Below are 27724 nucleotides of genomic sequence, written 5' to 3'. Positions count from 1 at the left end.
GTTGGACAAACACCTGTCAGGGCTGATCTACATGGTCCTGCCTCAGTGCAGGTGGCTGAACAAGGTTACCTCTTGAGGTCCCTTCCAGCTCTTCATTTCTAACATTGGTATGTTAGCCAGGAGCATGATGGATATACTAATTTGTACATAAATTCATATACACTTCTAAATAAAATAAATGTAAAAACCCTTTATATGTGGCTATATTTCTGTTTTCCGAGCTGGATTAAGAGTGTGTCTTTGACTTTGGCGGCAGCAGCAACCTGTATTTCAGACACTGATTTGTCCTCCTCCTAAGGTGAGAAAGGAGAGGGTAGCCACAGGTGCCATTTGAGGACATTGGGCACTGTGGGACAGACAGATCCTGGGATGGTGGGCAGAAAGACAGGTGCGACAGACATGGGTGGGGGGTGCCGAATGGAGGGCCATGGGTGGACACAGCAAGAGGGACAGACAGATGAGGGGGTGGATGGACAGACGGGGAAGCCAGATGGATGGGTGCTGGGGGGGGGCATGCAGGTGGATAGATAGCAGGAGGGGCCGACAGAGAGGCTGGGGTAGATGGACAGACATAGGAGAAGGAACAGATGAACAGTGGGAGGTAGGCAGATGGATGGAGAGACAGCAGGCCAGACTGATGTGGGGATGGGGAGGGGAGGGGAGGAGAGGGGGGACAGCATGGTGGATGAGAAGGGGGCAGACAGATGTGGGGCTGGGCCGGGTGGGGGGCAGACAGACAGCAGGACAGACAGACATGGGACTGGGAGGGGTGGGAGGCAGACAGACATGGGAAGGGACAGGCCAGACGGATGCAGTGTGTGGGGGGGACAGCACGGTGGATGAGAAGGGGGAAGACGGAGGGATTGCGGACAGCAGGCTGGACAGACATGGGGCTGGGTGGTGGGGTGGGGGCAGACAGATGGATGCAGTGGGGGGGAAGAATAGCAGGGTGGATGAGAAGGGGCAGGCGGGGGCGATTGCAGATAGCAGGATGGACAGACGCAGGGGTGGGGGGCAGATGTGGGGAGGGGTGGGGTGCAGGGCAGGCACCTGGAGGGACAGACATGGGGAGGGGTGGGGGGCAGACAGGGAGCAGGACCGACAGAGGCGGGGCGGACGGACAGGCAGCCGGGGACACGCCCGTTTCCAGCTCCGGCCCCTGAAAGTTCTGCCTGTGACGTCACTCGGACCGTGCTCCGCTGAGGGGGCGTGGCCGGCCGTGTCGGGGCTCTCGGCGTGGGGGGCGGGGCCAAGCAGGGGGCGGGGCCGGCCGCCGCCGCGCCGAGGGCAGCAGTCGGGAGGCTGCGGCGGCCGCGTTCGGAGGCGCGCGGGGCGGGCGGCGAGCGGCCCTGTGAGGCGGGCGCGGCCCCCCATGGTGCGGCATGTCGAAGACGCTGCGGAGGAAGCGGCACTGGCTGAGCAAGGTGCAGGAGTGCGCCGTGTCCTGGGGGCCGCCGCAGCCCGGCGGGGCGCCCGACCCCGACCTGCTGCGGGGCGGCGCCGAGCTCGGCGAGTTCCCCTACCTGGGGGGCCGCCTGCTGCTGGGCGAGCTCGGCGGGCCCGGCCCGGTGCTGCTCTCTGGCAAGCCCCCCAGCGCCGGGGACGTGCTGCTGGAGGTGAACGGCACCCCCGTGAGCGGCCTCACCCACCGCGACACCCTGGCCGTCATCCGCCACTTCAGGGAGCCCGTGCGCCTCAAGACCGTGCGCCCAGGTGAGCCCCCCCCCCCGGGACGGGACCGGCCCCCCCCCCCCCCGCCCCGGGACGGGACCGGCCCCCAATTCTCCCCCCCCTCCCCCGGGGACGGGGCCGCGGCCGCGACCGCCTCGCTCTCCCCGCGACGGGCCGGCCCCGCCCCCCCGCCGTTGGGACCCGGGCGGGCCTGGCCCCGCCCCCCGGAACCGGCCTGGGCCCGCCTTGCCCCTCCGCCCCCCGGACCGCTGCCCCGCACCGCCTGGGGCACCCCCGGGCTTGCTCCAGTCCCTCCCCGGGGCACGCGTGGCCCTGTCTTCCTGTCCCCTAATTCCCTGCCTCTGGGCCAGGTTTGGCCCTGCCTCCCCCGCTGCTGCACCGCGGAGCTGCCTGCTGAGCCGCTGGTGGGGCTGGCGCTCGAGTCGGATTCCCTGTTTCCTGTCCCTGAGCTGCTGACTTGTCCCTTGTTACCTGGTTGCGTAAGGGCTCTGGGTCTGCCACCCCCCGGCCCAGTGGACCCTGCCCCCAGCCTGGAGGCTGGGAAGTGCCGGCTTTTCTATGGATTGGCTTAATCATTGTTCACTGTGCACTTCTCTCACTGCAAAAATAATCTCCCCTCCCATGTGGTGGGATCCTTTTCTAAGAGCCGGGCAGTCCTGGAATAAGTTCTTTTGGTGTAAAAATCCTTTCTAGCATGTGATAATCTTCAACTAGTTTATTCAGGGCTTTTTTTTTTTTTTTTTTTTTTTTTTTTTTTGCTGTCTACAGCAGATGGTTTGGCATAACTGCCCTTAGTATTCATTATATCCAGTAACAATTTCGTAGTTGAAAATATTTGACTTACTTCATCATTGCTATTAATTTTGTTATCAGTAGATTGGGTTTATTTTGTGCAGGGATAGTGAGGTCATTGCATCTCCTAGAGGGAATCCGTTATCTTTATGTCCATTGTAATCTGATGTATGTTGTGTTACATTGTTACTTGGATTTTAAAGCATTTCTCTCTCAAAAATTCCATGAACACTGTTCCTGGATTTTCTCCATTTTCCATTCTGTGTGAAGCTTGGGAAGGAGAAGAGTTCTTGCATCTGTCCGTTTCTATCTTGGGAGAATTCTCTGAGATAAATCACTGTTGTTGTAACTGAAGTTTGTGGTTGAGCACACATGTTCTCGCACAGTCTGTCTACCCGTGGTGTGGGCCCTGCAACTTTCTCAGAACAGTGAAACAGATTCCTGTTAAACTAAGTGTCTAGCTTTCTGTTTGATTTTTAGTTCTACAGCAGTCATTCTAGTGTAGTGTTGGAATGACTAACTTGTATTTGACCTTCTGTTCCAGCTTTCCTGTTTTATCCATGGTACAGTGCTCCCACTCCAAAGCACACTTTGGGAACCAAGTTGTTTATGTTATGTGAGTGGAGTTTATAGGAAACTTGTGTTTTGAGAGCTAATGAGAGGATAGCCTTTACTGACACTATCTCCCCTATCACTCAGACCAGTAGTTGGTTTATTATAAAATCTGTTGGTTTGCTAGGCCTTTGTAGAGAGTCAGCACTTTTATGTGGCAAGAGTCAGGTGGGTTTATGATAGTAGGGTAGAACAGAGTTAGAGATGTTAGTTACAAAGGATTCTTCCTTTTAAAATTGAGGGAGAAAGGATGGACAGGATGAAGTTACACATGGAATTCCAACATTTATTGTAGTCTTCCTCTCATCTGAAAATAAAGTGAGACTTAGCCTTCGCAAACTAGTCCTGACATACCTGCTTAAAAACTGCCCCATGGCCACCTACCAATGAAACTCAATCCTCATGCAAGATTTCAGCCTTGTAGTAAAGAGTGGCCTTCCAACAGGGATCTTTTATAGTTTCAGCATTGTAATTTTGCTCTTTTATTCTGTGTAAGTTATTTCCACTTCTGTCTGTCCATAGATCATTCAGTATTCTGTGTTTTGAATAAAGCTAGATCAACTATTGTAGGGGTGGGTGGGTGTGTGTGTGTGTGTATATCATATGTAATGTTACCTCTCAATTTCAAAAAGTGTTTGCTGCAGCTATGAGTGGCACTTGAGAGGAATGCCCTTCCTTTCCAAATGAGTACATGGGTATTTTTACATACATTGATATTTTGTGTTTGGCCCTGGTCGTCACATTTCTTAGTGGATTAAGAGTAAAATGCAATAATGATGTAAAAAAACCCCTTAAAATCTCTCCAGCTCCCTTTTGAAAAGCTAAATGAAGAATCTCAAAAAGATCTGAAATTAAAAAACATGTATTGGCTATTTGTAAAATATTGAAACTGGCTACGAGTATAATAGCAAATGTCCTTATGGAAAGTAGGAGATTCTATATTGTTATGATTAATTTTGAATCTCTTAGATAAATATGAATGCAGAATTTAAGAAGGGATGTGCTGCTTGTATTTTAGTTTTCCTTTTATCTGATATTTACATGAGAAATGAGATTTTTTTGGCAGCTTTTCATTAAACTACAGTCAGGTGTACTAAGCACTCTGTCTTTTGTCTGTACTGAACAGCAGCTCTAAAGCACTACACAGCAAATTATAATAGCAGAGCTTAACCTTGGGGTAAGATGATTTTGAGGTAGTGATTATTCTCCTAGCTATAATTATATATGAATATATAGGTACATAGTGTGTGTCTGTTCCAATCTGGGTGAAATTGACCGAATTAATTGCAGTGAGGCAGAATTTAAAGGGACTCTTGGATAAATGATTGGATTGTTTTCTGACACCTTTAGCATCCCGTACCCTATCAAACCTTTCTGTTTCGGGTACAGTATGACGTGAAGATGGGGACTGTGACTTCAGTGCATTACTGGTACTCTATTTAAGTCCCAGTGTCACAAAGCCAGGAAATTGAATCTCTGCAAGCTATCTCCGTAGTAATGTGTATTGCTTACTTAAAAAGGGTTAAATCTCAGTTGTTAAATGGTGTCTTAGCTTTGTCTATGGTCAGAACCAGTGCAAATGACACTATGTATCCTGAGAACATTCTTGAAATTCCCCATTCCTATTTCATGATATTGTTTTTACTTTCCAAAGAGAACTCAGCTTCCAATCATAGAATAGCATTAATCTGAATATATTGTAATTAACCGGGAATATCAGATCATTGCAATAAAATCCTCTTTACCAGCATGGATCTCAAATGCCAAGTAAATACTAAATAGTATTACCTGCAATCACAGACTAATGATTTACAATCGTAAATCTGAAACTAATTACAGCTTCTCAAGTTCTGCACAACACAGGTATGAACTTTACAAAGTTTAAACAAATTTTAATTATGAATGTTTTATTAAAACTTCTTATTTTGTGATTCCTACAGTGTGACATGTCAATATTGTCATGATTGACTTATGCAATCTCTTATCTGTGTCTTAATTATTTTTAAGACACACCTCTATTGTTTTGTCTATTACCCAGAGTCCTGGTGTAAAAGCTGACCTTGAGCAAAGCACACTTTCATCATTTCAGTTTCTCCTATCTCCACTTCACAGGGGAGGATATCATTAGAATCTCAGCACTCAAGGTCCAATTCTGCTCCCAAAATTTGGGAGCAGAATTGGACTTCTGCGTGTTTTTTACTATTTTATTATTTGGTCATTTGTTTACAGTGAAGTTGAATAGTTAATTTCGAAAGAAAGGCGAAGTCTGTGGGCCAAGACAGTGATCTTTCTAAATTATTTTTATTTATTTAATTCCAATATTCTCTCAGTTTGACAGTTTCTCTCTTACCACCGGCATGAGAAGCATTGTCCTAGTTGTAAAACAGGACACCCCATAAAATCACATGTGCAGTGCTTTATAATTTGTATTGTATTAGGGCTGTGACTTGACAGTGGCAAACCCTTCTAGCAAGGAAAAGTAACCACTACAGTACAAATTGCTAGAGCAGTGAAAAGAGAACTAGCTGTTCTAATTAATACTATTGTTTTTAGAATTCACTTTTGGAGCAAATTGAACTAGGACTTCAGCTTTTGTGTGTGTGTGTGTGTGTGGATACAGACTAACATGGCTACCCCCTGATATTTCAGCTAGTGTTTCCCATGACGAAATTTGCTTCCTTTCCACTCGCTGGTCCAAAATAGTCCAAATTTACTGACCTTCAGAACGCTTCAAATTGCATTTATTTGTGTAGGCATGTGGGGTGTTTGGGGATCTGTGGCATTCTTGGAGTGTCATCGGTCTTGAGCGCATGAGGGGTTTTGAGATGGGGATAGGTGATTTTTTTGGTGGTGGTGGGGTTGGCCTCTGATCTGCTGGTGCTGTTTGTTTTTATATGGATTGTGATTTTGATTATGTCAGGGTGCCTAGTCCTTTGGGTAGGTATTTTGTTTGTATTCAAAAAAGTGAACATATAGACCAATTTAAATTAATACAGCACAGCAAAATGACAGGAAAAACATTATTTCCTTCTCTTCCAGTCATATCAAGGTAAAAATAAAAACTGGATTCTCACAAGTCAACCTACATCTTTAGTGAGAATTTCTAAGTAGGCCTTAGCGTGCCTGGAAGCTCACCAAACTGAGGCACTGTCACAACAAGAATGCAGGGGAATTCTAAAGTTGAGGGCCCTGTACTAAATATGTCCTGTCCTCATCCTCTTGACACTGAGGTATTTGTTGGTACATTTTTGAATCTTTTTATGTCTGTACAACCTCAGTGCTGAGTAGCTACCTCCATCTTTTAATCAATATGGCATTTCATTAAAGTCTGATGCTGGTGTTTCAGTAGCTTTCAGCAGTGGATCAACAGGCTAGACTTGCTTTGTACCACGTGGTGACACACAGCTCTTCATTAAGGAAAGCAATATCTTTATTTGACAGCAATGAAATCTGCATTGGCTGTTTCTAGCAGGCTGGGTAATGAATCTAAAATGCAAATTTCAGGATCTAGTTTAGCTTTCTTGAAAGATATAAATGTTAATCAGACTGCACGTTGTTAACTACACATTGTGAGATATGGACTTTTTCACTGGTGGAGAAATGTGTGTCCTCCACTCTCTTCTCTCTTTTAGTTACTAACATGAGCACATGTAGGGTGACCAGACAGCAAGTGTGAAAAATCGGGACGGGGATGGAGGGTAATAAGCACCTATATAAGACAAAGCCCCAAATATCGGGACTGTCCCTATATAAGGACAGCTGGTCACCCTAAGAACGTGCCTAGTTTTATTTGCTATGGGTTCAAGTTTAGAGCCTGCTACTTAGTTGTATAACACCTGTCCTTGGTAAGGTGGGAACAGTAGTGGCAAAGAGAAATGTGTAAGGCTTCCTCTTACTACACAGTATAAATAAATAGTAAAACAGTCCTTGTCAAACATAGTGGACTTGAGATGAACCCTATATTTAAAATACATTGTTATTAAAATGGTGGCTTCCAGCTAGTCCCCAGCATACAAGTGTCCACATTGTAACTGACGATGAGGCCAAGGACCAATATGGTCCATGGAGACTAAACTATTCCATCATCAACTAAAAGTGCATTCACACTTCCACATTAGATATGAGGCATATTGGTAAGAAAGCATATAGATCAAGCTTGTGCTGCTGACTGTACTGTTGCTATTAAGAGAATAAACGGAAAATTTCAGCCTCCACTACAGTAAAGTCAACATCTTAGTGCTGAGTTTACTTAAAAACTGGCCACAGTAAGTCTCCATTTTTAGTTTCCAAAATATTCAGGCAGGTTATGAAGCCCTGCTGCCAAAGTACTGCCCAGATATTGTGAATGCCAACACTGGGCAAGTGAAGCATAGATGGTGTATCAAGAGTGTGTTGAGACTACCATATAAAGTTCTAAAGTAGGAAGAATTGCTGATTATATGCAAAATCTTCAACTCCAAGTTTGAATAGCAGGATTATTTTTCTTCAGTCCCTTCAAGATGATAGAGCATCAGTGAAGCTACTCTGTGGCCACTATTGCAGCTTCAGGACACAGTATGCCCTTTTGGGAAGAAATTAGTGCTGTATACAGTTGCTGTTCTTCAATCTCCCTCACCTACTGGGCACAGTGAGCACTCCCATAGAGTACAGCTTTGCAATGTACAGGGACAGTGTGACTTGACACATGTACTCCTTTTGCAGTGAATTTACATTGGTTCTGCTGGATTGGAAACCAGGGCAGGGCAGTATTTGCCCCTTTTGAAATGAGGTACAGAAATTTTTCTTTCCAGTAAATAGGTGGGATACTAAAAGGCTGTAGCTCTCTGAAGTGAGTTATTGGATGAATGGTATTCGCCATGCACTTCTGAACTCAAAAATTCTGTAAAGTATTTGATATATACAATAGTAAATATGCAGCAAACTACACCAATAATTTATTTGAGGGCACAAGTCCATTTATCTTAGAAGTATGTGTACTCATACTAGATTTACTTTGTCATCCAATTTCATCATCAGTTTCTTAATATGATATGGTATAAACATCATAACATGCTCTCCTTAGTTTAACATTTTTTTAAAAGTTAGCCATTAGTAGACTGTTTAAATGCTTTAGCTACGTATGAGTGGAGGTAATGATCATCTTAATTGTTCTAGATCTGTTCTGTTTAAGTAAATCAGACAGTACTGTATTTTGATTTACAGACCATTTTTTTCTACAAGAGATCTCCAAATAGTTTCCCTGATAAATCTCTCTCTTGGTGGGATGGTGTAAATTATTTTTTGCAAACAATTGCCATGTTTTATCTCACTCTCAAATTTGTCATTGTATTCATCACCTGATATGCAGATAAAGTGCAAAACTAGCAGAATACACCCCTTTCAGTCTAATGACCATAGTTCAAACCCTAACAAAAGATGATACATAAATAAGAGGAAGACTGATTCACTTGTTTAACTTTAGGACATTTCAGTGTCTGGAATTTGGTCCAATAGTTGCCCATTCTCTGGTTCCTGGAATGAGTTAGGTCCCAGTCCTGCAAACGTGTTTAACTTCACTACCATGAGTAGTTCCATCAAAGTCAAGTCTCATGTGCAAACTTTATTACTGCAAATACATGCAGTACTGGGGCTTTAGTTTTTAACATTTAGTTTTGGAGACCATAAGTCTTTTCTTACACTTTCAATCCCAGTTAAAATTCAACACTAGTGAGAACTTGTTAAAAATTTTTGCAGCATCCTTCCATTTAGTACAGATGGAAGAAAGGGGGCTGTCCTTTACCAGGTTTGAGCCAAGTCTTTTTTGCTGCCAGTTCTGCAGTTTCATCTTCTAGCTGTGAAATAAATGGACAGCGATGATGCCAATGAAGTTAATTGCAATCCAGTACAACTTTGATATGTATTGTTGAAAGTGCCTGACTGGCAGCCAGAACCTCTAGTTGGTACTTAGTAGTCCAAATGTTCATACCAATACAGGGTACCAGAACTGTACATCTGAACTCTGGTAACACAGATGGACCTGTTAGAATGGTACATTAGATTTACTTTACAACCTCTTCTGTGGCTGGGGGGAGGAGGGATGCTTTTGCTATGCTATTTAATTGGCTCAAAAAGAAAGAAATAGCATACTAATCTCTCTCTTTGTGGGAGTGTGGTCTGTTGACTAGGGCTGGGCTACAAGTAATTGAAACTCTTAGCTTCTATTTGTGTCTCTGCCACTCCTTTCTTGTTTGAACTTTGACAAGATACTTAACCCCTATCTAAACCTCACTGCTCTGGTATACTGATCTTTACCTCATGTGGTCATCTTTTTATTTGTTAAAAGTGTTTTGAAATTCTCTGGTACTGTAAAAACAATCATATTAGTGTTACAGTACAGTGTTTTATTATACAGAGTGCACTATGTCTGCTTCTAAGATCTCAATCTCATTGCACATAGCGTCACACTCACTTGGTTTTGAATGTGCGTTTACCAGATCTGCTGCTGGTATCAGGAGAAGACTTTCAAAGTCAAAAATGAGAGTTAGGAACCCGATTCTGATTGATTTTTTTTCAGTGGGAGTTACGGAGTTATTGCCCTTTACGCCTTTGAAAATCTCACATGGGACTCTTCAATTGAAGTCTGGGATTATCATCTAGGGAAAGTTTGCATGCCCTATTTAGATTGGAGTAACCTGGTGTTAAAATGTGTCCAGTGCTAAGCAAATGTAAGTTCTTCTGCTTGTGTAGAAGTGGCTGTTTTTCAGGTTTATGCTTGGGGGTTAGTTGTAATCAACATTTTAGTATTTGTACTTTATGATTTTTAACTCCACTTTTGAATCTTTTGAGTACTCTGCTGTTGGTCATTAAAAATGGTGCAATACCATTAATATTATTAATACACGGACCACCAAACCCAGTGTTTTTTTTCTTTTTAAACATAAATGGATCTCTTCATTATTATTGTGATCTCCCATTTATGATATAATTTGTTGCTGTAGAAAGCCCTGTGACACAGAAACTGGTCTAATATGAGTAAGATGGAAGGAGCAACAAATGTCTCTAAAAATAACTAACATTCTTAAAACAAGGATTATGAGAAGAACACCTGAGAGTGAAACAGATATCTCTCTAAATCTTTTTCATCATATTTTTATGACTGATTGTGAAGGGCCTCCTTCTAAGGAGTATGATTGGCATTGGTAAAGTTTAGCAAGTTTACTGTCACATCTCTATAGCATATCTTTAATTGAGTATCTGTTTGAGTCCCTAAAATTACTATAGGAGGAATTGTTTTACATAAAAGTTCCCACTTTTTGGAACGCTCGGTTATTGGCCTTCGCGCCCGCCCTCCCCCGCCCCCCCCCCGCTTTTAGCATCAGGTTTATAAACTCAGAAATATTTCTTTGTTCAAGATGCATTTATGTGATTTAATTCTATCTACAGTACTTTCCAAAAGTGAGGAATGTAAGTCTACGAGCTTGAATATTTTTAATTCCATATGCTTGATTAGCTGAGCCTAAGCACTGTAATAGTAATAATTTAGTATTAGCCATGCTGGTCAATTATTTTAATTTTGTTTTATTCATAATTATCCATCTTCTGTATAGGAGTTTTAGTTAGTGTGAGATCAATTTAAAAATAAACTTCAATAGTCCATTTTAAGGGTTTGTAATGTTCTCTCTCTCTTTCTACTTTAGGTATGTCTTGGTATTGTCACCTTACTGTCTATAAGGGAAATATCATAACTCTTCTGAACAATGCACTACCATGTTGTTCATTCTTTCTGCTTTGTTCGGCATTTTATTATTACCCCTATTCTCGAGTGCTTTATTGTGGGCCATTGTTGTCTTCTAAATGTTCCTTGTTTTTTGCTTACCCTGACCATGTCAGTCAATTTTTATATCAGTTTTCCCCTGGAGGAGAAGCAGGTCCATCGTCCGTCTAAGAATAATTCTAATATTGCACTATGACTTGGCCAGCAGAGAGGCTTAGACTAATAATGGCCATGCTCTCCATGTAGAACCAAAGCTCTATGCGACGTACCCCATCACGAGGAGCCTCTTGCAGCCTTGATAGACATCTTGACGTTTACCAGCTGAAGAATAGACTATTTACAGTGCATAGAAAAACTGATTGTATTTTAATTTTATTAATCAGAAAGGATGGTGTTCTAGAATGCATTTTTTAAAGGTAGTTGTTTGAAATTTGGTGAATATCTTAACCATGTAACTAGAAGAGTTATTACCTCTTGGATAATTAATTACTAAAACTAGTAGAATACAGAATTCAGTACATTGTAAAGCCATGTCTTCTATATGTATAAATTCAAGATTTTACAACTTTTATTATGACAGTTGTCTTACCAACTCAAAAGTTAGTTTCCTCCTTTGACACAGAAATGTCATAAAATGGAAGAGTAATGCACACGACATGACACTTACTAATTTTTTGAATGCTTCTTTAATGATTGATCTAATCTCTTCACAATGTTCTTCGCCCTGAAATACCCCAATACACTTTTTAAAGAATAATATTACCCAAAAATTAAATGCTGTCCTCTTGGATAGAACATGGGAGCTGTGTAGAGGTCTTACTTCAGTGGGAATTAAGGGTATGTAGCAGGTTCAGGTCCTAACAGTACACAGCACTTTCATACGCATATGGAAGAAAAATGCTTCATCACTTTGAATTGCAGAGTTTTCCAGGGCCAAGCCTACTCTTGGCTCACAAATTCTGAGATCCCATTTTGTCTTTATTTTGTGCTAATTACCTATGAGTTTTGTTTGTCTAAAAATAAAATGAAACTTAAATCATGAGGGCACTGATATGCACTCTTGAGAGTAGGGTGTTCTTATTGCTTGGTGTTTTTGTAACTAAAATGTAGATTTGTGGTAGTCCATAAGAAATAAAAAATGCAAAGGCTAGAAACTGGCTACCAACAAAAATGAAAATGACCTGTCCATTTTCATTGTCCAAGTTGGAAAGTGTGCGCGTTGGGAGGGGGCTACAGCATAAGTGGTGAAAAATAAATTATGTCTCTGAATGGCTGTTCTGTTATATCTGCTATTCCACTTTTTAGCCTGCAACCTGTGCCACCTGGAGTTGTTTTAAGTCCATTCAGATTTATTTAGTGTGATATGTCATTGCTATAGAGCAGGGGTTCTCAAACTGTGGTCCGCGAGCTCCATTCAGGTGGTCTGCAGATGGTTTTTTCTAAGTTGTGCGCCTGGGTGGCTGCACACACGAGAACGAAGGGCCACCCACCTAATTAGTGGAGCCGGACAGGCGTGGCTCCACTAATTAGGTGCCTGGACCCTGGAGAAGACGCACATGTAAGGTGAGGTGGTGGCTTTCGGGGGAATTATAGTTTTTTTTAAAACCTTCTTTTTGTAAATTTCACACCAGGCCATATTTTAACATCCATTAGTATATTAATCCACCTGTTGGTTCATTTTACACCAGCAACTGGGCTATGGGAAAATATGCATTCCATACAGATCCATAGTCTCATTTTTCCTTTAGTATATCATAGAATCATAGAAGATTAGGATTGGAAGAGACCTCAGGAGGCATCTAGTCCAAAACCCTGCTGAAAGCATCCCCAGTGTATATGGACTATCCCAACTATATATACTGATTTGAGCTATGTTCTGTTAAAAATGATACAGAAGTGCGGGATTCTGGTTTGAAGGTAGCTGGCACAATTTACAATATCTTCAGATTTTTAATTTAGAGGAAACTTGCAGCCTAAATGTGAAAAGTTTGTGCATGGTGAGTGTGTGAGGGGTTAGAAAGTTGTGAGTATTGTGCCATTTGGTCAGCCATTATACCAAACTATTATTTTGACTAAGAACCCTGGCCTTTTTAAAATTCCCATCATGCAGCTTGAATTTTTATATTAAATTTAACATCTTGTTGTAATGTGACATGGGTGAATGGTCTATTAGAAAAGAAGGTTGGATGATCTCTAAGGGCAGTAGTAAATGTGGTAACCGAGTTAACTGTTGGGAAATATGCCATTCAATATGACTGTCATCTTGTACCTCTCAATAAACTGACTTGATTGAAACAAAGATAAAAAGTAACTTTTTTGCATAGCATAGGGATTAAATGCTGGTTTCTGATGTCGCTGTAGTTGAAAGTTGGTGAACATTTCTGTTAAATCCTAATTATAAGTGGTTTAATATCTCTGCTACTTCAAAATTCAGAGTTAAAATACTTAAACTGTAGTCTGAAATGCATATTTTTATTTGGAGTGGGAGAGGGTTTGGGAGTCTTGTAGTGTTTCATAGTTAGTTGGCTTTATTGCTAATTGAAAAAACTAGATCAAATGGGTTTTTGCCAAATTTTTGTTATAAGATATTTTGAAAGAAAAGGTACATTTACAGTTAGTTCATTCTTAAAATAAGTTTCTCAGACAGCAGATTCTTTCCTCCTGGTATATTTTAAATAACAAAATAGTTCTAAAAGTTTTCACTGGCTAAGAATAGTGGCTACCATTCTTAACATTTCTGGGATTGTACAAATACCTCTCAGCATAAATAAGGTTGAGGAGAGATTATCAGCAGCCTTACTTCTACTGATCATATTAACTGAAAGTCATTTTCTAACATGCAGCGAAATCAGGGTCTACCATTTACATAGCATGTTCTTTGAGTAGCACTCCGCAGGTTGAGGTGTATGTGAGATTCTGCATAGTGACATGTGAATTGCAACTGGCTGTTCCCCTTCCTTCCTTCTAAACAGGAGGAGATTGTGTCGAGGCCAATGTGACATCCAAATGATTATAAAAAAAAAAGGGGGGGGGGAATAGACGCGGGCATAAAAGAAACAGTAGGCCTGAAATGAAGGAAAAAATGTTAGCCAGTTGTTCAGTTGAAGATTTATTATAGATTTCAGTGTCATGTAGGAGAGAGCTGATTTAGTTATAATTTCTTTGTGGAGGCTCACAGAAAGAAGAAACAAATCAATAATTTTAGAAGGAAGATTTTTCCTTTCTTGGCCAGTATTAAACAATGTTAGCTAATCTTTCAGTGGAAGGCGTACCATTGATTTTTTTTTTTTCTGGGTGCTATTAAAAAAAAAAAAAACCTATTTAGCTGTAATGTATGTGTTCCCTCTGTGTGAATAAGCTGAGAAGGCAGTCTGTCACTTAACTAAGCTTTTCCGTGGAATAGTAAGGTTGAACGAAGTTTTTCAGCAGTCTAGATTTTAGTCCTGCATTATAATATGCAGCATGTTTTAGAAACTAAACTTGTACAGGAGCTGACTTAGATTTTCAGTGTTGCATACCACATACTTAAGGGTGGGATTGAGTTCTAACTGTTTTTTTATAAAAAGAAAAAAGAAAAGGAGTACTTGTGGCACCTTAGAGACTAACCAGTTTATTTGAGCATGAGCTCATGCTCAAATAAACTGGTTAGTCTCTAAGGTGCCACAAGTACTCCTTTTCTTTTTTCTTTTTACGAATACAGACTAACACGGCTGTTACTCTGAAACCTGTTTTTTTTATAGTGTCTGCCTGTTTGTCTCTAGGTTCATGTGTGTCAAGTAAAATGGTGGTTTAGTTTGGAGTTTAGAATTTTCTTTGTTTTTTTTTCTTATGCCTAATTGTATGAACACATTTTTTAGGATTTAAGACATGAATTACATTTTCTGCAGTTTTTTAACCTTTTATCATCAGAACACAGGAACTGCTGTACTGTATCAGACTAGAGGTCTGTTTAGTCTGTTTTTTTATCTGGTAATGGCCAGCACCAGATGCTTTAGAGGAAGGTGTAAGAAACCTTATAATGGTCATCTGCTTTGGACAGGTGATGTTCCCATCAGTTCTACAAAACAGTACATGTGCTGTCTGTAGGGTCAAAATATGTCCCCTTTGGAATTTGACTGTGTTAACAAACAAATGAATAAACAATAAGGTCCAGCCCTAGCCTCATTCACAGGATTGACTGCTTAGCCCATTGCCTAGGTTCCCTCTAAGGACATGTTAACTAAGAGGTATACTTCCTCCTCTTGTTCCCCTGCTAGGCTTAATATTACTGGCAGGTAGTGTGTGCAGCCTCTTCTGCCCTGGTTCAGTGTGGAGATTGTCAGACACTAAATTTCATTTTTTTTCATAGGGGAAGTTAATTCCTAGTATGAGTCAGCTATTTAGTTTAATTCCTGAAGGATATGAGGGTTTATTGTATATTTTTAGTATCTAATATAACTGTGGATGTTATTTCAGTCTGGTTAAAAATTTCAGTCTGGTTAAGCTTTTGGATTCCATATTTTGTGCAATTAAGTTCCCCAGGACAATTATGCATTTACATGGCCTACCTTCCTAGAGACCTGTTTGCTCTCTGGTTCACCCCTACTGCTTATTTCCCTCCAGTCTCAGTGGGGAAGGAGCTTTGCTTTCTTCACCCACCTTAAAAAGTTGCTGGCTTGGGAGGGTGCAGCATCCAGTGGGAGGACGTTTCAACAGAGATTTGGGCTCTCAGATTCTTTTCCTGGCTTTGCCACCACCTTTCTGTGCATTAGGTAAATTACTTAAATGCCCTGTTTTTAGTTTCTCTGTGCCTACAAAATGGGAATAATTTTAATCTAGCCTTTTAAAGTACTTTTAGATCCTTATCTGAAAGGTACTATATACGTTAAATAATTTCTAAATATGCAGTATTTTCATATACAATATGAATATTAATATAAACATCATTGTTTGCATATTTGTAGTACTAGATAGTTTCATGTAGTGGAATAATGGTCAGGTCAAAAACCTGTTTGTGTGTTGTGTAGTTCCAATGTTGTTATCTCAGATTAAATGTTTTAAACATGAGGTCTAATATTTTTCCTCTACCCTGTATTTCAGTTAACAACTATGGGGCTACTAGAACTTTATTAGTGATGTTTCTGAAAATAAAAATTTACCTGAATAAAACGCCTGGAAGCAAAGTTATGGTAAGGGGCTGTAGGGGTAGAAGTTGGCCACAGATTGTTTGAGGCTGGGTTTCTATTTAGAGTTGTTTGTTTGGGTTTTTGTTGTTGTTTTTTCATTTAAATCCATGTTTACAGTAGCATTTTTTCAGAGTATATTATCAAATCTTTAAAAATCCTTTTTTGAATATTTACTTTCAAAGTAAACAATTTTTCCCTTGTTTAAAAAGTTTGTCTGGTGAAAGTTGTTAAACGCTCAACAAAGTTTTGCAAGCAGAATGCCCTGGCTCAGCTGCATGCTGCTGTCATACTTACCAGTCTAGAAGATGCTTCTCCATTCACTTGATTCATGACTCTCCTGCATTCCCCAAAGGAAACTAATTTAAGGGAATTCACCACAATATATCTTGAATATTTGGAATATAAATGTCTGCATTAAACAGGTGCCTTGTCTAGTGACCATTCTGCCTGATCACTTGAATATATAATGTAAATGTATCTTATTGAATAATACTTTGAAAGGCTTTGCTTTTACTGGTAGAATCTTAAACTGCTTTAGAAAAGGAGCGCAAGAAATTAAGAATTGCTGAAAAGTGGTTCTGTTCTCCATAATTAGCAATAAAATAATGCAAAAAGCAGAGGGAGAGGGATTCCTTCAAATTTTTCAAAAAAAGAAAAGGAGTACTTGTGGCACCTTGGAGACTAACCAATTTATTTGAGCATGAGCTTTCGTGAGCTACAGCTCACTTCATCAGATGCATTCAGTGGAGCTCACGAAAGCTTATGCTCAAATAAATCGGTTAGTCTCTAAGGTGCCACAAGTCCTCCTTTTCTTTTTGCGAATACAGACTAACACGGCTGCTACTCTGAAACCTTCAAATTTTTGTTGACAAATTCCTTTTTATGGACTTAAATGGTGGGAACATAACTAAACCATTCATGCCTTAGGGGAGGGGAACTTTTTGCTATATATAGGCATATTATATAATATGCGTATGGCTTTTGTAAGGGCAAGACATGTGGATGCTCTGTCTGTCTTGAGTACTTATATGGTCCATTTCTGTAGTATCAGAGAGACTCGCCATCATCTGTGTTTATCCCCTGTAAAGTGGGGAAGTACAGTTATCCCCATTTTGCAGATGAGGAGCTGAGGCACAGAGAGGCTAAGTGACTTGCCCAAGTTCACACGGAGTCTGTTGCAGAGGAGGGAATTGAAGCCAGAGCTACTGATTCCTAGGCTAGCTCTTTATCCACTGGGGCTTTCTTCCACTTATAGTGATGACAAAATTCCCAAGGTCATCCAGGAAACATGGGCCAAATCAGGGAGCTGAGTGCAAGTCTCCTAAGCTCCAGGCTAGTGCCATAAACACAGAACTGTTATCCTCTCTGTGGAAAGCTTTGAGTCATGACCTTGGAGGAAAAGATAGGAAGTTGGCATTGCACTCAAAATGATTAATTATTATGATAAAACTCAAGTTATAGCAACATAGATGTATGCTTGCACAAGAGAGGATTATAATTATGACTCTACCAAATTCACGGTCCATTTTGGTCAATTTCACAGTCATAGGATTTTAAAAATTGTAAATTTCATGATTTCAGCTATTTAAATCTGAAATTTCACAGTGTTGTAATTTATGGGTCCTGACTCATAAAGGAGGGGGGTGTGTGTGAGGGGATGTTGCAAGGTTATTGTAGGGAGTATTGTGGTACTGCTACCCTTACTTCTGTGCTGCTGCTGGAGGCAGTGCTGTCTTCAGAGCTGGGCAACGGGAGAGCGGCGGCTGCTGGCCAGGACCCCAGCTCTGAAGGCAGAGCCACTGCCAGCAGCAGTACAGAAGTAAGGATGGCATTGTATGGTATTGCCACCCTTACTTCTGTGCTGCTGCTGGCATGGCACTATCTTCAGAGCTAGGTGTCTGGCTAACAGCCATCCACATCTGAAGGCTGTGCAGAAGTAAGGGTGGCAATACTGCGACCTTCCCCGCACACGCATCATAACCTTGTGACCCCCCCGCAACTCCCTTTTGGGTCAGGACCCACAGTTTGAGAAATACTGGTCTCCCCAGTGAAATCTGTATAGTATAGGGTAAAAGCACACAAGACCAGATTCACAGGGGGAGACCAGATTTCACGGTCTGTGACATGCTTTTCGTGGCTATGAACTTGGTATGGCCCTAATTATAATGCAGAATGTGAACTACTATTAAAATAAAGGACAGGTTTCAGAGTAACAGCCGTGTTAGTCTATATTTGCAAAAAGAAAAGGAGGCATCCGATGAAGTGAGCTGTAGCTCACGAAAGCTTATGCTCAAATAAATTTGTTAGTCTCTAAGGTGCCACAAGTACTCCTTTTCTTTTTGCGAATACAGACTAACGCAGCGGCTGATACTCTGAAACCTACTATTAAAATAAACTCACTAAAACGTAAGTCCCTAGCTGTTCTCTTCTATTGATTTTTAAAAGGTGAGTTGTTTTAACTAAATTCCTTTACTTCTCTGACTATAAGTAATATTCCCAGTGGTGTAAAAATGGGGCTTTAGCATTTTATGTAATAATTTCATTTTGGACTTAATACTAAGTTCTATGAGTAAGATTGTTATTTTGGTTCATTAGCATCCATGCAAGTAGTGACTTTATCAGGACATTTCGATTTACATCACGTTGCTGACATTTAAGGGAAGATGGATGCTGGTAGATGAGACCAAATAGCATGACCAGTTTATTTTTCTTAGTTTGCAAAATGAAATGATTTGGCTTAACTAAGTGTTAAACTGGTGTAGATACATAACAGTACATAATGTGAGTGTGGGTAGTAAACTTTCCATGGTAGCTGAGTTAAGAAGGAAAATGCTAAACATTATAGAACCAGTCAAGTAGGGCAGATAATATTCAGATCTAGTTTGAATCTGCTTTTTCCTACATTCTGTTTATAAAGACTTCAGAGTGCACAAAATAAAGTAACTTGTGAACATAAATAACGTTTGAAACTATGTGAGCTGAAACGACTAGATCAAGGGAAATGGATGCACTCCAGAGCATAAAATAATTGCCCCAAATCAGAAAAAAAACCCTATTCTTATTACATGGTATTGCAAAATTGGCTACATGTACATATTGTGTGTAAGTTTGATTTCCTCTAAAACTAGAGACGTTGACCAAAATTAGAGAAGTTTATCAGGCCAGATGGACCAGTGGAACCTGTCGAGGTCCTTTCCAGTCCTACATTTCTATGATCTGATTCAATATGGCATTTTCTATGTAAAAAGTGTAACTGTCAGCTAACCAGGATGAGGGCAGTCTAACCTAGTGGCCAGAGCGGGAAGCAGAGCTAGTGGTCGGGGCTAGGGCTGCAGTCAGTCATCTGGAACCAAACCAAGGGTAAAACCAGAAGGCAGAAACTGGATACCAGAGCCAAGGGTCGAGCTGGAGTCTGTAGTTAGGAGCCAGAGCCAAATGTCAAACTGGAGGTCAGGAAGTGGAGCAAGGAGGGGTCAATGCAGGGATAGGGCAGAAGCAAGGCAAGAGCAACAGGAACAAGGTAACACAGCAGTAGGCACAGTGGTGGACATGAAGGTTGAGAAGCCAGTGAGCTGCTGGCCTCTGCAGCTAGTCAGGTTGAATGACTAATTAGGCAGCCTGCTGCAGGTCAGCTGTACTGATGAGGCCACCTGGAGACTAGCTCTGCTGCATGCCCTGGCTCCTGACAGTAACTGATTATGCAGTAACTAATAGAACTAGTTATACTCATATGCTTATATACTGGAAGTCTAGGAGTATTTGTGCAGTGTCTTGCACATGAATTTTTTTGGAGGCCAATCATAATAAAATAAAATAAATCTTATTGTCCAGATACATAACAGCTGAGTTAACTGGCATAACAGTGCCAAGAATAACTAACATTTTTATGGGTCTGACTAAGCAAAATCACTCATTTGGCCTTTAAAAACTGACCGAACTAAGGGCCTATCTGGACCAGAATTGTTTGAAGGATTACAACTCAAATATGACTGAAGTAGAATTACCTTGACATTTCATCTTATTTGGCAGCTTTTGTGTGTTTGCACAGCTGTGGCCTAGTGGTTTGAGCAGGGATCTGAATCAGGAGACCTAGATTGTAATCCCAGCTCTTGCTGACTTTTCTGCAAAACCTTTGGCAAGTCATTTCAACCTCACTGTCTCATTTTAACTCACCTGTTAAATGCTTACTTGGTCTTGTAAAGCACTTTAAGATTTATGGATGCAAAGTGTGAAAGTACAAATGTATTAAACAATGTCAAGAAGATTCAAACTTTGATATTCAAAATTGTAGTCAACCTTTGTTTTTATAAGCATGTAACGGATGTAGATTTAAACAGATAGTATATTGTGGCTCATTCCCAACTATTTACGCTTTCCCCTCTTATGAGGTGCCTGTGCAAATATAAATAACTATGTAGAGGGCTAAAGTGAGCTCCCTACAAGTTGAGGAATTACTAATAAACTAAAGAAGAGTTTGCTGGTACAACTCATTAAATCCTAGAGGATTAGCATTCGGTTTATTTCCTCTAAACCCACAGAACTATCAGGAAATAACTAAACCTAAAGTTTTAGGTTTGCAAAAGTGATTTCCTCCTAATGCATGTACTTCAGAGGAATTTCAAAATCCTCTTATGTACAAGAGAAGCAGAGTCCCATTTTAATCCAGTGGAGTGATGCTTAATGAGTTGTTTTATCTCTTATTGGTCTAAATAATTCTTCAGAAATCAGATGACCGGAAGTATAAGTGAGGGGTTTTTTTTACCTCTGTTGCTGAAACCACTATCAGTAATTTCACTAGTATTTCCAGTAAGATTAGACTGTTAACACTTTGGTGCAGGAAGTTAGCTTCCTCTGTGTGTATATGAATAGTTCCCAACAAAGTGTGGGCAGTATCATGGTACAGATAATAAAACAACAAAAACGTTTTGTATTGTGGTATCCCATTTTTGAGTAGTATTTTAGGATATTTCCATTAGCTGGGCATTGTTTCATTTTTTCCACACCATTTCTTTGCAAAACAAACACTGAGCATTTTACAAACCAGCCACTAATATAGCTTTTGAATAGGATAGAGGACTGTATCATTGACTGTATTGGACTGAATTCTTTGAACTGTCATCATTTAGTTATGAAGAGAAGTTTGTTTTAACAGCAGTGCTGCCTTACATAGCACTCTTTCAAACTTTCTTATATCTTTTAAACACTTGTAACACACAACTTCCCAGAGCAACTGTATAAAGAAGGGAGCACTGTAATTAATAATATATAAATCTAGTGTACTCATTTTGGTTGCATTGACTACCAGTTTGAGTTTTAAAAAGCAGTTTCCAGTATTCTTCTGTTTGCCTTAAAAATGTATGGCCACTGTTTTTTATTTTCAGACAGGGTGGATACTTTTATGCTGTGTTCTGGGGTGCTGTGTGCTCTGTAAGATCATGCATTGCCTCATTTCTGACTTGTAACACTCCCAGAATTGAAGAATAGTCCCTCTTGTGTACAAAACTGTTAATTATGCATTTGTGACTAGATTGAGATCACAAATCCTGTTTCATTTGGGACCAAGCCAGATGTGGTCTCTGGCAAACAGCAATGATTTTTGTTCATTAAACCTATGATGCTTTTAGATTTCCCACATACACATGTACATCTTTATTTGAAAAGGTCTGTCACATATATGGCAGCTAGAAATATTATTTCATTTTTACAACGTGTTTTATTTCTTTCCATTTTTATGTATTTGTTATAGTTCACTGAAGGATGTAAAGCGTGACATTCCAGGTATAAATAACTGGTGTCTAAATTTCATGGAATAAGTGAGGTGGCTCGTACCAAGAGCATTTTCATGTTAGGTCCTGAGTTAATAGTCCATCTCTGAACCTTGAAAACAACAGTAGACAGGGCCTCCTGCTTAGAGCTTTGAACAGTTAATAAAATTTAGTTGTAGCTTATTTGAGAACAACCTAAAAACTACTGCTCTCTTCCCCTCCTCCCCACGCCTTGCAACACATTAAGTATTGCTGGTGTGTAGTGGAAATAAAAACTGTACTAACAGTTCTCTCTGAATTAGAGGCTTCTGTATGTGCCCTACTTACTCAATATAATAATACCTAATCCCATGGATTTCATTTGCCTCACTGTAGGACAGTGATGAGTAATTACTTTTCTGTAGTGAAGATGGAGATGTTGGAAAAAAGTTTAATTAAGTGCCCATTAGGAGATGTTGTTAATACTTAATTTTAAGTGCCCTGCTCTAATGAATTCATTTAATGTTCATCAAAATAGCAGTAATTGTAATTGATTTCCATATAGTATATGTTGTATCTGCTGTGGTGCACATTACAACCTGTGGTTCTGCACTATTTTGTGCTTACATCTGGAAAAGTTTTTTAAAATTTCTCATTGCCTTCTTTAGCCAATTATATGTAAAGGATGTGGATTTAAACAAATAGATAGTAAGTTGTGGATTTAGATTGTAAACCTCTTGCCTCTTTGTTACCAGAGCTTTGAATCATTAAAGTGCTAATGGTGCATTTCCTGATACAGAAATACTTCCCTCCAGCTAACTGAATGCTAGGAACTGTACATCCTTATTCTAAGTCTGAATCCCCAGTTGGATATTAAGCTCTCTTTATGAGAAAGTAGTCATCCCACTAAAGCTGATATTAATGTGGCGAGCCACTTACCCAGCTTATTTGGGACTTAGAGGGCATATGTACTGTATGCATGTGAGCACAAGTATATTTATTGGCTGTTAGCTTATACAGAAGCACATGGAATAGCATCACCCATTTGTAAGTGCATGTGGTAACTGAATGATCAAATGGACCTTTATGAGCAGGTCATTTTGATCCTGGTGGGTACCAACCAATTATGAAAGGACTACAATATATATATATTTTTTAAAACTGCTGGGAAATTTAACATGAATAATTTCAAAATACTTATATGCTTTTCTTCATGGAATATTTATTCCTTCTAACTGTTTTCTGGTAGTTTACAAAGTAAATTGTAGAACTTGTCATTCCCCTTAAAACTCAGAACGTTATCAGCAAAATAGTAGTTTCTAGAATCGTTTGGTTGTAATGCTTCATAGAAGTTGTTGCACAGGTATATTGATTAATTAGTCTGTATATCATGATTTATTTATTCTGAACATCTGATGCATGCTCCATAAAACATGGTTTTAATATGTTCTGTGCCTTGTCCCTTGTATGCCACTTATACTACATATATTATTTGTTTCAGAATGTTTTGTTGATTAATCAAATTATAGTTCTGTATTAATCTGATTTTCAAATTTTTAGAGATAATGTATCAGCATTTGTTTTCTTAGCACTGATCTTTCTAAAACGCTATGCTGGCTATTTTTATGTTACGTATGCTTACTGCCCAATAGAGTGAAATATTTTTAGCACTACTAATCTTTTTATACAATATTTTCTATCTGTCCTCTTCCTGAGATGATGATTTTTGTTGTTGATAGATCCTTGAGAGCATTAAGAAAGCTTGGGCACATGAGCATCCCTTGCAATATGATGATTGGCATGCAATGGATGAATTCTTTGTGTTGCTATTTTTACTTTTAAATAGGTTTTTGAGGCCTTTGGTGATGAGTAAAATATTTCTAAAATTGTTCAAAGGGCTAATTAGGATGCACCATTATCATTATTTATTTTGGACCCTGTCTCTAGATGAAGGGCCTTTGGTAGAGCCTTAATCTGTATTGGGATCTAGTAGTGTGTACCCCAGTTGTTTTGAGTGTGGCTCTGTGCAGGCATAGATGTCCATGCTCATGGACCCCAGTGCCAGACTGAAGTCTTGATTTGTAAATGTTGTTTCATAATAGACTACAAGTCTAATATACTGTATTTGTACTATTAAATAAGCTAGGTATATTAAGTGCATTATATTAGACATAAACAAGCATGATTAAATAGGTATACAATGATTCTTATAACTTTTTAAAAACTTAATTAAATCTGATGGCCTCCATGCTGATTGATCTTTAGTTGTTTGATATTTTAGCTCTGGAAACATAGGTTCTTGTTATATTGTCACCTACAGTTTGTATTAGAATATTGCACTGTTGTGTCCTAAGGCCTGCATATATATGACATAATGCAAGAAATGCTCTACTGGTCAGACCAGTGGTCCATCTATCCCGATATGCTGTCTCCAACAGTGGCATATGCCAGAGCTTCTGGGGGAGTGTATAGAACAAGGCAGTTGAAGTGATCTACCCCGTCTTCCCCTCCCAGCTTCTGGCAGTCAGACGTTTAGAGTTCCCCTGGATATGGGGTTGTGTCCCTGACCATCTTGGCTAATGGTGACTAATAGACCTATACTCCATGTATGCAGTATTATTACAGCTGTGTCGGTCCCAGGATATTAGAAAGACAAGATTGGTAAGGTGATACATTTTATTGGACCAACTTCTGTTGGTGAGAGAGACAAGCTTTGGAGTTTTCTCAAAGCTCTTTCTCTATCACTCCATGAAATTAGCTAGCTCCTTTTTGAACCCAGTTATACTTTTGGCCATCACATCATCCCCTGGCAATGAGTTCCACAGGTTAATTATGTGTTGTGTGGAAAAAGTACTTCCTCTTGATTGTATTGAACCTGTGGCCTATTAATTTCATCAGGTGTTCCATAGTTTTATACTATGGGAAAGGATGAATAACACTTCTCTATTCACTTTTCCCCACCATTCATGAATATACTCTCTTATGTAAGACCCCTTAGTTGCCTCTTTTCAGACCTGAACAGCCCTAATCTTTTTAGTCTCACCTCATATGATAGCCATTCCATACCCTAGATCATCTTTGATCAGTGAGTACAAGTTCACATTCACATTCACACTTTGATATTTTTTTGTGGCACTATTCCATGGCAGATAGTGATGCTTACTGTTCTGTTCCTTTGCTTTTTAAAAACTGACTTGTATAAATTTTGAAGTTTCCCTGGTATTTTTATGTTGAAGAGAACAAGTTCCTAAACATTAAGCAGTGTTCACAAGATGGTAGGCAGCAGTAATGGGATATGCTGCAGTGGGATATGTCTGATAATGCAGCAGTGGAAGGGTTGTGAGGAACTACAGGGTAAAAAATACATGATCATGTAAATTGAAGAATGTTGGTGTGGGAGACATAGAAAAAATGGAACCTGTTTCAGACTCTAACAGTCAATGAAGAATCTTTAGAGAGATTTGTCAGTCATTGGAAACTAGGTGGCAAGAAGACAGGAATGAAGAAGGCATAAGGGCATATAATAAAAATAGCAAATGCTGTGATATGACAGAATCTGGAAAAAAATCAGTTGTTAATTGGGGAAAGGCTGTGTTCCATTGCACCTTGAGTGGCATCAGAGTTGACTAGATTTTATGAAGCGCAGCAGTAAGTGTTTGTAGCATTACTCCTGAGGGAATTCTGTGCTGAAAAATTAAAAATTCTGTGCACGATATTTTAAAATTCTTCAAGTTTTATTTGTCAATAACTAAAAACGGAGGCTCCAGCATGGCAGTGGGAGCACAGGCCACTGGCTGCATGAAGATGGGAGATCACCCAGCAATGCCTCCACCCCCCACTGCAGGACACGGACTCAGCAGTGGGGCTGCACCCAACCCTGATGCAGCACAAGGCCTGGGCCTGCCCCAGAAACACCCTGGGGCCCTGCCCCTCTGTGACAGGTGCACCAGGTGTGGGGCAGGCAGGCTCAACCAGGCAGGATCCAAGTGTGAAGGGGCTCAGTGTGGGGGGAGCCAGGTGTGGGGTGAGAGTGTTCTGTGAGGGGCAATCTGGGTGCAGGCAGCTCAATGGGGGGGGTCTATGTTTAGAGGGAATCTGGATGCACATAGGCTCGTTGGGCGGGGTCCAGGTACAGGGGCAATGGGACTCTGCAAGCACTTCCAAGTGAAGTTGGTTGGGGCTCAGCAGAGGGTCTGGGTGTAGGGATCTCAGTGTATGGGTAGGGGGGGGTCTAGATTAAGGATAGATATATAGACTCAGGAATACAAATGAAAAATGGCAGGAATGGTTCAGAAATATCACAGTGCTGATCTGGTCCTTCAAAAGATGTGAGGTAAACAGCATACTCGTCAAGAGAGGAGAATGGAACACTTCACCATGAAGAACTTTCTCACAGACACTATAAATCAAATCATGGTGGGCAGGTGGGGTGCTTATTTTGTAGAGTAAGAGGTGAGAGAGGCAGACCTGAATGTTGCAGCGAGTAGATCACTGCCAAGCCAATGGGAAATGAGTAGGGCCCTACCAAATTCACAGTCCATTTTTGTCAATTTCATGGTCATAGGATTTAAAAAATTATAAATTTCATGATTTCAGCTATTTAAATATGGAATTTCATGATGGTGTAATTGTAGGGGTCCTGACCCAAATTGAGTTGGGGGAGGCCATAGGGTTATTTTTGGGGGGGTTGCAGTATTGTTAATCTTACTTCTGCACTGTCTTTAGAGCTGGACAGCTGGAGAGTGGTGGCTGCTGGCCAGGAGCCCAGCTCTGAAGGCAGAGCCACTGCCAGCAGCGATGCAGAAGTAAGAATGGCATGGTATGGTATTGCCACCCTTACTTCTGCGCTGCTGCCTGCAGAACTGGGCCCTCGGCCAGCAGCCACCACTCTCTGGCCACCCAGCTCTGAAGGCGGCAGTGCAGAAGTAAAGGGTGGCATGGTATGGCATTGCCACCCTTACTTCTGTGCTTCTGCTGGCGGGACGCTGCCTTCAGAGCTCTGTGCCTGGCCAACAGCCACTGCTCTATGGCCGCCTGGCTCTGAAGGCAGCACAGAAGTAAGGGTGGCAATACCATGATCCCCTCCCCTAAAATAACCTTGTGATCCCCCTGCAACTCCTTTTTAGGTCAGGACCTCGAATTTGAGAAAATCTTGTCTCCCCTGAGAAATCAGTATAGTATAGGGTAAAAGCACACAAAAGGCGATGTTTCACGGGGGGAGACCAGATTTCACGGTCTGTGACACATTTTTCATGGCCATGAATTTGGTAGGACCCTAGAAATGAGAGCGCCTGGCACAAGTGGAAGGCCTCTTTTCGCTAAACATGAAAACACTTAACTATATTAGTCTCTATGGGAGAAGGTAGTGGCCTTGGGCTACAAGGTCAGTGGAGTTTCATTAATCTTTATATCTATCTATCTATATTTATGCATGATAAATACATGTAATATATCTGCAGGGAGGCTTTAAAGTATTGCGAAATCACCAATTGTTCTTTATCCTCTTTAATTCAAAAGACTACTATAAATTGCCTTCCATTCAGTCATCCAACTCTGATGTGTAATGGCAAGTGGCATATTGCAGGAATAGTACATCAGTTTCTACTTGAGAAAGTTCATTTTGTTGACCATTTCCCCCCTTCTTTTTATATGGAAGGTAATACAGCACTGCAAAAAGGATATAAATCAATTTCTGCTTTGTTGAATCACCTTTGGGGGCACACAGTTGTTGATCCACAGCCAAAACTATAACCAGGCCACTTCTGAAATGCTGTGAGTTTGCTCCATCTTGGAAACTACGTTTCTGATACCTTGTTTTTTAAAAAGAGGCTGAACAAGTTCATTTGAAGGTCCGTTATCTTTCCTGATCTGTAGGGTTTCCAAGACTCAATGTGGATTTTAGTGAGAATGTTAAAGGAAGGCTATACCTGTTTGTTAAGGATGTGTGATTTAGATGGTATTTGATT

At 40.7% G+C, this 27724-nt stretch overlaps 1 protein-coding gene across 3 annotated transcripts in view; it reads left to right on the top strand.

Annotated features, from left to right (window-relative positions):
• Positions 1 to 1382: 1382 nt before the first annotated feature.
• The window catches only part of MAGI3 (membrane associated guanylate kinase, WW and PDZ domain containing 3), a 204800-nt gene continuing 178458 nt past the window's right edge, over positions 1383 to 27724 (top strand). For 2 of the 3 annotated variants that reach the window (XM_074935983.1, XM_074935985.1), the window contains exon 1: positions 1383 to 1713. In XM_074935983.1, coding sequence (XP_074792084.1) covers positions 1383 to 1713 — 331 coding nt within the window. The remainder of the gene's footprint in view (positions 1714 to 27724) is intronic. The other variant, XM_074935984.1, reaches the window with a different exon arrangement.

Source organism: Natator depressus, chromosome 21 (assembly GCF_965152275.1).
Source record: "Natator depressus isolate rNatDep1 chromosome 21, rNatDep2.hap1, whole genome shotgun sequence".
Taxonomy (NCBI): Eukaryota; Metazoa; Chordata; order Testudines; family Cheloniidae; genus Natator; species Natator depressus.
Note: the sequence above shows the minus strand (reverse complement) of the source record. Positions and strands in the feature narration are given on the sequence as shown.